Here is a 12850-nt window from a genome sequence, read left to right on the forward strand (position 1 = left end):
ATGGCCCAATCCTTTCCTTTGTGTATCCCTGAATCCTACTTCTCCTATCCACTTTTTATCACCATCTCCAAATGCCCTCACCTCCTTCCTTTTTATTTTTGACTCTTTTATATCACAGCTGTTCTGTTTCCTGTCCACCCAGTCTGTTCCCATGCCAACAAATACAGACATGAATGGAGCAGCGTAGAAACCATTCTACCCCATCTAAGACCTGACTTTCCAGCTCTTACTATTGTAATCCTGCCGTCACAGAAGAGTGGCTAGGAGTGCTTAGAAAGCCTTTTTTTCCTTTTGGTAGCATGATAATATGTTTTAATTGAAGATATCTATATCTATATCTATCTATATATCTCTATATAATAAAATTCGCCATTTGTGGTCAAGTTCTCTCCTTGCCCCTGGCAACCTGTGATCTGTTTCCTGTCCCTATAGGTTTGCCCTCTCCCTAACGTCATATGAATAGAATCATACAGTATATAGCCTTTTTTCCTTTTTTAAAATTGTAGTAAAATGTACATAATATAAAATTTATCATTTTAACCATTTTTAAGTGTACAGTTCAATAGTGCTAAGTATAGCCATCATATTGCTGTGGAACCAGTCTGTAGAACTCCTTTCACCTTGCAAAGCTGGAACTCTATACAATAGAACTCTATCCATTAAACAATAACTCCATTCCTCTCTTCCCCCCAGCACCTGGTAACCACCCTTCTACGTTCTGTCTCTATGAATTCGACTACTCTGAGTAACTTATATAAGTGGAGTTGTACAGTATTTGTCTCTGTGTGGCTAGTTTATTTCACTTAGCATAATGTCCTCAAGGTTCATCCAGGTTGTAGCATGTGTAAGAATTTCCTTCCGTTTTAAGGCTCAGTAATAATACTCCATTGTATGTATGTAACACATTTTGTTTATGCATCCAGTGATGGACACTTGGCTTGCTTCTACCCTTTGACTATTGTGAATAATACTGCTATGAGCACTGTTGTACAAATACGTACCTTATATATACACAGAGGGTACCAAAAAAATGTATACACATTTTAAGAAAGGTAAACTATTAAAATTGTAATACTCAATATATGCCGATAACAAAAGATGAATACAAGTCATGTTTGACTTCTGCAATTACAAGAGGTGCTCAAAGTGNTTTCATAGTTTTCAACTTTTAGCAATGTGTGATAGGTAAGAAATAATAGTTTTAACTTGTGTATCTCACATTATGAGTGAGATTAAACATTTTCATAAGCTTAAAGGCCCTTTCTGTATCTTTTTGTACATGTATGGATTGTGTGTTAATGTCTTTGGCCCTTTTTTCTATAGGGTTTTTGGTCTTTTTTCCAAAAATTTTTGAGAATTCTTTATATATCTGTGGTTATATGTTACAAATGTTTTCTCCCAGCTTGTCATTGCTTTTTTACTTTGCTTAAGATGGTGGTGGTGTTTTATGTAGTAGTCAAATTTATCAGTCTTTTTTTTTTTTATGGCTTCTGGCTTGTAAAGCATAGATAACATTTTTCCAAACTCAGTTATATAGGAATTTATCTATATTTCCCTCTATATGGTTATATGGTTTCATTTTTTACATTTAGATCTCTGAATCATTTGTGATTTATTCTTTTGTGTGTGATATGAGATATGGATCTAATTTAATCTTTTTCCAAATGTCTAGTTGTCTCATCTTCTTTTTTCCAGAGATTTATAATACTCAATTTCCATATGTATTTCTAGACTTCCTTTTCTGTTCCACTAGTCATCCATCTATCTATTCATGTACCAGTACCACACTGCTTTGATTGCAGAGACTTTACAGTATGTTTTAATGTCCGGTAGGGCCAGTTACTCCTCACAGCTTTTTTTTCATTGTTTTTGTATGTATTCTTACATGTTTATTTTTCCATATGAACTTTAATATTAACTTTAGAACCAATTTTAATGTCCACTAAAAATTTAGCTCTATAAAAAATTTTTACTGAGATTCCTCAAAATTTATAATGTAACTTTAGGAGAAGTGCTGTCTTCTTGAGGTTTCTATCGTATCCAAGAACAAGGGATGTCTTCCCATTTGCTCACATCTACTTTTGTATTTTTCAGAAGTATTTTCAGGTATTCATCATGTGGGTTTTGCATATTTCTTGTTTATTTGTAAATATTTGATCGTCTTTTTTGTTGTTGCAAATGGGGTTTTCTCTACCATTGTATCCTTTGATTATTATTTGTATGTATGAAAGCTGTTGAATTCTGCACGCCAATTTTATATCCTACTACCTTACTAAATTATTTTATTGTTTAAACTAGTTTTGTCATTTATTCCATTGATTTGCTAAGATTTTCCATGTATACTAAAATATAATCTACGAATAGAAGTAATTTAATTTTTCCCCCCAATTCGTATGCCTCTGTTCTTGTCTAATTATATCTTGTCAGATTATATCTGCTAAGAGTACCCAGTACAATATTAAACAGTAGTGGAGATGATGGGCTTATCTTGCTTCTAACCTTAGTGGAAATGCCTCTAGTATTTTCTAGTATAAAGTGAAATGGCTTTAAGACTAAAATGTATGTATATATTTTATCATGTCATGAGAGTATCCATCGTTCCTATTTTATTGAGCATTTTTACCAAGAATGAATGTTGAATTTTGTTAACAGTTTTTTCAGCATCTATGGAGATAATCATAATTTTTTCTCCCTAGATCTATTAACTATGGTTTATTGTATTAATAGATTTTCTGATACTCAGCCACCTTTGTATTCCTGTAATAAATCCCACTTAGCTATGGTGTATTATTTTCTTAAATAGTGTTAGATTTTTGTTCTCTATTATTTACAATTTTTACATAACATTCATTTGTGATATTAGTTTGTAATTTTCTTCTTTTGGAGGGTCTGTATTTATAATATTTATGTATCAAGGTTATACTTCCTTCATAAAATAATTTGGAAGATTTTCTTCAATTTCTATGCTCTGCAACAATTTATGTCATATTGGAACTATATGGTCTTTAAAGGTTTAATACAACTCCTGAGTTCTAATAGAACCATCTGGGCCTCTATTTCCTCTGCAGATACTAGTCTGTTTAAGCTTTCCATCTAGGTTTTCAAATATTCAATGGGAACTCATAATTTCTTATTTCATGTACTTGTTCTTGGTTAAGTAAAGTTAAGCAATGGATGTCTATTTTGTTATTTTTTTAATAACATTTATTAATCAGTTGTCACTGTTTTTCTATCCTCTCCCGTAGAATTCTCTACTTTTATCTTCATTCTGCCTGCCTTGTGATTTGCTTTGGTTTACTTTTTTATTTTTTTAGCATTTTGAGAAGGCAATTTAATTTCTTTATTTTTATTCTTTTACTTTTATTTATATGCATTTAAAACTATAGATTTTCCTCTGCTCATTGCTTTAAGTGTATCTCACAGCTGCTGATATTTAGTGTTTTCATTATCATTATTTCTTGAAATTCTGTAATTTTGGTTTTATTTTCTTTCACAAAGTGATGTTTAAAATAAGATATTTGAATTTCCTGGTAGAAGAGCCTTTTTATATTTTTGATTTAGTTGTTAATTTCTAGTTTTATTGCATTGTGATCACAAGGTTTTGTTTGTATAATTGCTACTTTACATAATTTTCTGCTGGGTTTTTTCGTGATCTAATATATGATCAGTTTTTATGAATGCTCTTTATTGATTTTATAGTTTAGGTCTTCTCTATCATTACCTTTTATTGTTGTTGTTCCACTTGATCTGTCCTATACTGAGAGTGGCATATTAAAGTCTTTTATCGGTGTGTTTTCACCACTCTCCTTACATCTCCTGTCATTTCTACTTCATAAAGGCGGCGGCTGCGTTTTTTGGTATATAAACATAATTATTATATTTTCATTGTGGCTTTTAGCATTAGAGAAATGTTTTCATTTGCCACTTTTTCTGCCAGTATCACAACCTCTCATTATTTTGAGCCCATCTCATTATTTTGGTCTTCCTAAAATGAATTTCTAGGTAGAAGGATCATTTTATGATTTTGTTATCAATTCCTAGGCTTATTGCATTGTAATCATAGAGTATTTTTTTGTAATATTTATACGTACTATATCTTACTGCTACTTTTTGTGTGACCTAATATATGATCAGTTTTTGTGAATGTTCCTTGGGTGTTATGTACACATAGCCGGATAGTGCTTTGTGAGCCAAAATGATATTTTTGTTCTACTAGGTAACTCAGTCGTGTTTGTTGATAAGATTTTTGTTTGGTTTCAACTTGTCATTATTTTATGTAATAATTACTGTGTCTTATATTGATGTTTTTCTTTGTATGATGTGTTTTTTGCTCTTATTTATATCTTTTGGTATTTAAGATGGTCTTAACTTTGTTGTAGTGGTTACCTTTAAACATACACCTTTCAGAAAGGTTCCTAGTTACCTGTGTTCATATTTAAACATTCACTATCTCTTTTGTTAGTTTTTATTGATGTTATTTGTCTTTGAACTATTACATATTCAATAATAGTGCACTTACTCTGCTGTTTGCTTTCCGTTTCCTCTTTTCTCCTTTTTGTAATTCATTATTTTCTATCTTGTCAGAAGAAGTACATTTTCATATTATTTTTTAATCATCATCCACCTTTGTTTTAGTCTTGGATATACAGTAACTATATTAAATGGTCACCACCAGTCCTTTTTCTGAAGTTTCCACAGTAATCTGTTGGTTGAAGTTTATCCTCTAGTAGAAGGTTCCAGAAGAACTCATGGATATATATTTTCTTGCATGTTTAAGCTGTTTTTTAAATAGATGTAGTACTTGGATGGCAGCTAGATATAAAATCCTTGCTTCATAATTTTCTTTCATTGAGTTTCTTGAAAATGCTGCTCCATTATTACCTTGTTTTTTATATTGCTTTTGAGAAGTCTGATTCCAGTCTAATTCTCTGGCCTTGGGAGTTTTGAGCTCATTCTGCATGTGTGACCTGAGGATTTTTCCTTTGTTTTTAAAGTCTAATAATTTTACTAGGATATTTCTCAGATTTTATTGTTGAAGGTCAGTTTTCCCAGCTACACAGTAGGCCCTTTTAATTTGTAGATTCATATCTTCCTTTATTTCCAGGAAGTTTTCTTATATAAAAGTTTTAAATATTAGTTCTGTCCTATTATAGTGTTTTTCTTCTTCAGGAGCTCCAATGATACGTAATTGGATTGTCTTTTCCTGTCTTTTGTTTCAACCACTTTCTCTCTGACCATTTTCTCTACTTTCTATATCTCACTTTAATTCCCTTGGATTTTTAAAATAATAATTGAATAAAAATTATTTTTATTCAAATCTATTTTTCCTTGGGCAGCTTGTAATCAGTCTTTATTTCTGATATGATTTTGCCTTTTTCTTTTGTTTTTATCATGGGTTTAGTCAACTCTCCTGTTTTTCAGTTTTTTGGCCCACTTCTGTTTTTAGTGTTTGAATATCAGACTCAAGCTTTTTTTGAATACTTGTTTGAGAATATTTAACTCAGAGTAGGGGTTCTGTTAGTTTTCTTGTGTTTTGTAGTTGTGTTTTTTTTTTTGGGAGGGGAGGATTTTTATTTTCAGCTACTGAAGTTTTTAGAGTATCTTTTTCTATTTTTATCTTACAACAGTTTATGTAGAGTGAAGATTGTGTGTACCTTAATAGTTGATAGCGTGACAGTTTTGGGTAGTTTACAAATTCTTAATTCAAAAACACTCTCTTTGGGGGAGACCGTGGGGGAGAGATTGTGTGTCCTTCAGTATGTTAATTTTCTGTTGTCTTGGAAGATTCTAAATTTCCCTGTGTTTCTTTTTCCCTTTACCATACTATTCCAACAGGTTCCTCTTTTCTTTTTTACTCTTCTTCTAGAAAGTACTGCCTTTCCAAGATTGCCTTCTCATATCTTATGTACACTGTTAAAGCCCTTTTTTTATAGTCTGTTCTGGTCTACCAAGACTTTTTTGTTTTTTCTGTTTTCCCAGTATTTTCGCACTTCCAGTGGTCTTTGTCTTTCTTAGGGTTACCAGAGTTCAATGTTAGGTCATTCGTTCACCTCTTCCCCCTCCTGTGCATTGCCTCCACAACCCTATCCAGCCCTTGCCCTCTGCAATGGGCTAGAGTGAGAGCTTGAGAAATCTCCCTGCTGGAAATTGGTGCTTGTATTTTCTAATTGTAAGTAATTCGAAGTTTGTATTGCTTTCTTCTAGTTACATTGAAGTCATAGAATTTGTGCAGTTTTATTTTTCTTATTATTGGTTTAAATAGTTTGGGAGCATGGTTGGGACATATCATTGTACACAGGCACCATTACCTCGGCTTCCTGGAAGTCTTTTCTGTTTACTTCTGTATTGCCAGTGTCCTCCTAGGATGCATTAAAACAGGGACCATCTTTATTTACTGCTGTATTTTCAGTGCCTTCATAGGAGATGCTCTTCTTCAAAGTTTGTCTTTTACTCATTTGTCTGTTGAATTATTAATACTTGTTTTGATGATTTATATGTCCTATTATAGATGAACATTAATAATCTAATAGGGCAATAATATATCTTGTAAGAGCTTAAGATGCGAATCAGATATCAATAAGGACAATTGTTTTGTAGCTTTTATTTGGATTAAATGATGCAGGACTTAAATTAATAGCAAATGAACCTGTTCTGGTCCCATTGATGATGGTAATAATTGTTCACATTTTTTAAAATCACGCTAGTGTTGTAGGCCCCATGTCTAACAAATACAGAGCATGACCTTCTGCCCACTAGGATTTATACGGTCAGTTATTGCCTTTTAACACACTGGAAAGAGAATTAGCAAACTCTGGCCTCCAGTGCTTCATTAGGGCTGAACCAGGCCTCTGGGCACCCCTGGCACATGCTTACATATCAATAAAGGAGAAGGGAAAATAGTAAGACAAAAATGATTATAAGCAGAAGAATGAGTTAGGGAGAGACAATAAAAGACAAGAGGGAGGAGGGGGTTGGAAATACATAGAGAAGGTAGAAAACCGAGAAGTGCCACCAGCCAGGGCTCCGATTGCCTCGTGTTGGTCCCTGTGCAGTGGGTTACCTATTCTTGCCCCAGGATCACATTCTGTGCCTCAGAATAGACCAGCACTGTCAGCATTTTATTGGGTCCCTTTTATTATATGTCTAGTAAAATTCCTCCAGTCGGAGAAATGGCTTAGAGTATGAGTCTCCTTTTAGCGAGAGCAACACAATTTTAATAGCTGATGGAATTTGGAGTTTTGCTTGCTTCCATTGAAAATGTTTGGATGTTTCATTGATTGGCAGGGAGAACAAGGAAGGCTTTCATTTTAAAGGAAGACTTTAGAGGGCCAGCTGGGTGGTGCCTGGTGAAGTGGGTGTTCTCCAGTGAATGCCATTTGGTCCATTTTGATAGTTGGAACTGTTCTGCTCGTAAGCTTATTGTTGAAGCAGGCAGGAGAGCATGCAGTGCAGTCATGAGTGGGATTTCTACATTAGATCCCAGGCTCTGTTCTCTCCCTCGTAGCTTAGAGCCTCCATGAACTTGGCTTCTGAATTTATAAATATTTCATTGGTTTAGATTCTGCTCTCAGTTTACTTATCTTCAGCTTGTAGATTATTCAAAGAAAAGAGATGAGAAACATACCTGATAAATATCTAACAGTAAATAAATACTTTAAATTGGGATTCCTTAAATTCCTCATAAATCATTATAGCTGCTTTATTCCGTTTTCATATTTTCCCAGGCTCTTGCAACTGATCTGTGGCATCCTTCCTTAAGCCTTGCTCTTGGTTATTTCTGTCAAAGCATGTGCACATTTGTTTATATTCAGGTTCCTAAATCAACTGTTACATTTTTGTATGTATTCAAGCAATTTCCCAGTTATTTTTCTCAAAAGTTTAATTTTTACAGGTATTATAAGATAAATTTTGGAAAAAAGTACCCATAATCAGAAAAACCTAAACTAGCTCCTGTTTCCTATTTGTACATTAATTCCCAGTGTTGGTCCTCATGCATACAAATTTTTGCCCAGTTGCAGTGTGCTGCTTCATACACTGTTCTTTTCATTTAACATTTACCAGATGGGCTTTCAATTATTAAAAACATTTTCTTCTACTGTCCTTTAGACTTGATAGAATTTTTTTAGAGATTTAGTTTTAAATGATATACTAAAATTTAAAACGTATTTTCTGAGGCTGATTCATAGTGTTACTAACACTAAAATATTTTCATTCTCCCATATAATTTGCATATATGAATGTAATTTGTATCAGTTGCTTAATCCCTCTCAGCTGTAAAAGTGAGCTTTCCAGAAAGGATATATGTTGTAGACCTCCCTTATCCACAATTTTGTTTTCTGTCATTTTAGTTACTCGTGGTCAACAGCAGTCAGAAAATACTAAGTGGAGAATTCCAGAAATAAACAATTCATAAATTTTAAGTTGCACACCATTATAAGTATCATGACAAAATCTCGAGTCGTCCTGCTCTGTCCCACCTGGGACATAAATCATCCCTTTGTCCAGCATATCCATGTTGTATAGGCTACCAGCCCGTTAGTCACTTCGTATCCATCTCATTATCAGATATTTTGAGGGGACCACATTCACATAGTTTTTATTACAGGGTAGATATACTTGTTCTATTTTATTATTATTGCTGTTAGTAGCTTACTGTGCCTAATTTCTAAATTAACCATTATCATAGGTATGTACGCACAGGAAAAAACATAGAGTATATATTGGGTTTGGTACTATCCAGTTCCGTGGATACTGGGAATCTTGGAATGTGCCCCCTCTCAGATAAGGAGGACTACTGTAACTTTCAATTCATTGCTTATCTGAATAGTTTATGTATAGTTGATTTTCGGCTATTTTTCTTAATTTGATTTTTTACTAAAACTAACCCTGTAGCTCATGTTCTATCATTTTATTTTTTAGAATTACTTATTATATTTGTCATGCCTAGAAACATTTTTAGAGCAATAAAAACTTCTAAGTACGCCAGGATTTATTGTGTTAAATTTTTTTTTTGAACTTTTTGTAGTCGTGGATTTCCTTTTGGTGATTCTTTTTCTTTCCTTGATTTCTAATATATTGGAATTGTTAGCTTTATAATTCTTATATGTGCAATTATTATATATCTTCACTACAATTTTTAGCAATTGAGCTGTATTCTGTACCACATGCATCCATTTGCTATTAAGATAACCAAAGAATAAGTAACATATTCAGAGGATCCTAAAACCTCATTTTAGAGAGTCCTTTTCTTCTCTCAGTCTTTTTCCAGAATTGTCAGTAAGGAGAAACAATTAATTTCTTTCTTTTTCTCTGCCTGCTTTCATCTGAGATTGCTAACAGTTGAGCATTAGGAACAGTACATGAGCAGAAATAGACATAAGATGTACATAATCCTCAAAGGGGGTCTTCAATCCTGTCTCGGTATTTGATGTGCTTGGGGCGTTTCCTGGCACAAAATAAGCAATCAGGAAATTTTTGTTGGGTAGATCATGAACAAACCAGTTCAAATTTCAATTTGAAATTTCCCCAAATTGCGTTAACCTGAGATTCAGAAACTCATCCTGATGGTCAAACTGTGTTAACAACAATATTAGTAATAATGAAAGTTATATTGTTTTCTATGTCACAAACTGACATGTACACGTATCACACTTTTGTTTCTAAAGGAAGTAGAAATTCGGAACAAGGACCTGGAGGGACAGCTGTCTGATTTAGAGCAACGTCTGGAGAAAAGTCAGAACGAACAAGAAGCTTTTCGCAATAACCTGAAGACACTCTTAGAAATTCTTGACGGAAAAATATTTGAACTAACAGAATTACGAGATAACTTAGCCAAGCTACTAGAATGCAGCTAAGGAAAGTGAAATTTCAGTGCCAATTGATTAAAAAATACACTGTCTCTCTTCATAGGACTGTTTGGGCTCTGCATCAAGATTGCACAAAAAAGTTTAAATATCACTCCTCCAGGAGGAGGATCTTTTGAAAATTGGAATTGTATATTTCAGTGTAAATTTTAGAATTCAGCTTGTAGCTAGTTTGGGGAAAAAAAGAGATGAAACACTTGAACTACAAATTACCTCCATGTATATTATTGGCCATAGTTAACTAGAAAATTATAAATAGACACTTAATGCAATCTTTTTTTTCTGATATTCGCCAATGGGAGAATTAACGATGTCTGGGTCACATCCCCTTTTTGTGTTCAACACAGTGAAGGCTATCTGCTTTTTAAATTAATTTATTTATGATATCTAAAGCTGTGTTTTGTGCAAAAACTTAGTGATGAAAGCCCTGTCTTTTGTTGTAATCTAAATAATTTCTCAGGATATTTTTGCACTGCTGAGAAGCAGTGCCATTACCAATTAATTCTTGCCAGGAGTGAGAGAGAGCTGCATCTGTAATTGGAACATACTATAACTGGGTGTATAGAGTTCTTCCCTTTTTTTTATATCGGAAGATTTCACTCTGGTGACCACTCTGGTACACTCTGGTGTTCTCGAATCTTGTCCGCTGTATAGTTTATTTTTCCATATTGACTCCATGTATTTATGAGAAGATATTGTCTCCCATTTTATTACGCATTTTAAAGCCAACTAACAAAGGCAGCTGAGTCCCTCAGAAATTTTTCTTTTTAAATTTCTAATAAATTTGACACACAGTACTGAAATACAGCAGCCCGTCACTGACGGTCTGGTCTAGCAATGTTAAGTATATTTACAGAATATGCAGTTACATTTATTTATATATTTTGCAAAAAAAATCTTTTCTGAATGATCAATGCATTTCAATTTACAAATAATTATGGTTATTGGGGAACTGTTTATTATAGATCACTTTAAAGTGTATAGCTATTTTAAAGGGGGTCCATTTCCATCCAACAGCCGATCAGAGGACTTACTGGAATTGGAGCCGTGCACTCTGTCTGGGCCTTCACATCAACCACATCTCTAGTCAAACCTCACAAGGCAATATTCTGAACTGTTAAATAGGCATTTCAAAACAGGAATTCAATTCAATAGGCTCTTCTCGGTGAACAGGTTTTAATGTTGTTTTGATGTAATTTTAAAAGACTTTTAGCAAAGATGCATTTCTTTATATATTTCTTTTAAGAAGCTATTTTAAAAGTAAGCCAAGTGCTGTCTAGTCTGCTTATGGAGTAAGAATTGCTTTAGAGTCCGTATATTCTTGCTGTACAATGCCCGTGATGATGAGGAGGGTTCTTTTTTAAAGTGTTTGCTTGAGTATCTGACTCCATGGAGTCTATAAAACGCACTGATTTTTGTTAGTACCCCCAAAAGATTGAATTGTTAAGTACAAAATTAAGCTAATTAATCAGTTTGTAACCATTTTTTTCACTCACAAACAGCTACTCAACATAGACAGTTTTGTTTTATATATGTATGTGTATGTACGTACGTGCATACATATTAATTTATACTAGAGTGAAAAATAAATGGGTTGTTTCTAAAGTTAGTTTCTAAAGTGAGTTTTCAGGTGTCTCTGAAAAGTTTATATCATACACTTAATCATCATGTATTATATGTGCGATAACATCATGTAAGTTACCTCCATCTATTTTAGAATATTTTCCTCACCTATGTATTTATAGGGAGGATAATTTAGGTACACAAGCTCAGAGCTGAGATATTTCTCTGATAAATCAGGTAATAAAATTTATTTGATTGATAGAATTTTGAAGTAGATGTGATTTTATCCATCAGTTTCTGAGTAACAAACAGCACCCGATTTTGTTTTAAATAGGGGATTTAACTCTAGGGATCAGGGAATGTAGTTATGAAGAGTTAAAAATAAAAATAAAAAAATTTTAAAAAAGTATAAGCTGATGAAATGGTAAGTGAATTATTTTAATGATGTAATAAGATATTTTTAAATTTTGACATAGTTGTTATTTCATGGGAAAATAACTCATCAGAATGTCTCCTCTTGAATTGTATTGATATGTGAGACATGTGTAATTCAATATATACATATACCCATATGTATATACAGAAAAATATTTTTAATATTTTCCTACTGATATGAAATTTAAAATTGGAAATTTTGTGAGTTTTTTCCTTGTCCAGTAGAGCCTAATTTGTTCTTTTTTTTAGTGATTTAACAATTTCTTGAGGGCTGCACCTTTAAATTCCCAGATTGTCATTAGACGTGTATAGTATTTGGGATAAGGTGAACACAAGTGCACATATAAATAAAATCTTATTAAGATTATTTTAAACATTAATTTACAGTAGGAGAGTATCTAGAGTCATCATCTACTAGTCATAATTAGGTTGTGTGCCTACTGTAGTTTTCTCCATTTCTGTATTATATAAATAAAAATTTGCATATTAAAATTTGATTTTCCCAGAGACAAGTATTATATAATGTATCTATATTTAGGTCAAACTGTGGTAATATATTTATCAGAAAATGATGTTGGGGATTGTAGCCTGAACATGTGGACTTGAAGTGACACAGAAAAGGAGAGCAGAGATTGATCCCATTGTGTGTAAGTTATTATATGACAACTATGAATTCTTGTACAAAAAAACAACTGAAAAAAAAAAAGAAAAACAAAAATACAGTTTTTATTTTGAAATACATTTGTTGTTCTCTGGAGAATGTACTTTATCTTTTTTTCCTTCAGGCTTTTACAGATATTTTTTAAAAAGCATTTACGTGATGGCAGCATTTACTTAAATCTTACAGGTGCTATTGGATTTTGCATTAGTGTGTTATGTTGTGAAATCCTAACTTTGACATAAAAGGTTTTCTAAGTATTTCCCTGCCTGGAAAATTAGTTTTTGTTTCTCCTCTTCCTCTCTCCCTCTTTCTGTCTCTCTCTCTCTCT

The 12850-nt window shown here is 33.0% G+C and overlaps 1 protein-coding gene across 2 annotated transcripts in view; it reads left to right on the top strand.

Moving 5' to 3' along the window:
- Positions 1-12602, top strand: part of HOMER1 (homer scaffold protein 1) — a 130467-nt gene extending 117865 nt beyond the window's left edge. For both annotated transcript variants that reach the window (XM_019641018.1, XM_019641019.1), the window contains one exon: positions 9666-12602. In XM_019641018.1, the coding sequence (XP_019496563.1) occupies positions 9666-9854 (189 nt within the window). In that variant the 3' untranslated portion in view covers positions 9855-12602. The remainder of the gene's footprint in view (positions 1-9665) is intronic.
- The last annotated feature ends 248 nt before the right edge of the window (positions 12603-12850 follow it).

The sequence above is a fragment of the Hipposideros armiger genome, unplaced genomic scaffold (assembly GCF_001890085.2).
Source record: "Hipposideros armiger isolate ML-2016 unplaced genomic scaffold, ASM189008v1 scaffold_55, whole genome shotgun sequence".
NCBI classification, from domain to species: domain Eukaryota; kingdom Metazoa; phylum Chordata; class Mammalia; order Chiroptera; family Hipposideridae; genus Hipposideros; species Hipposideros armiger.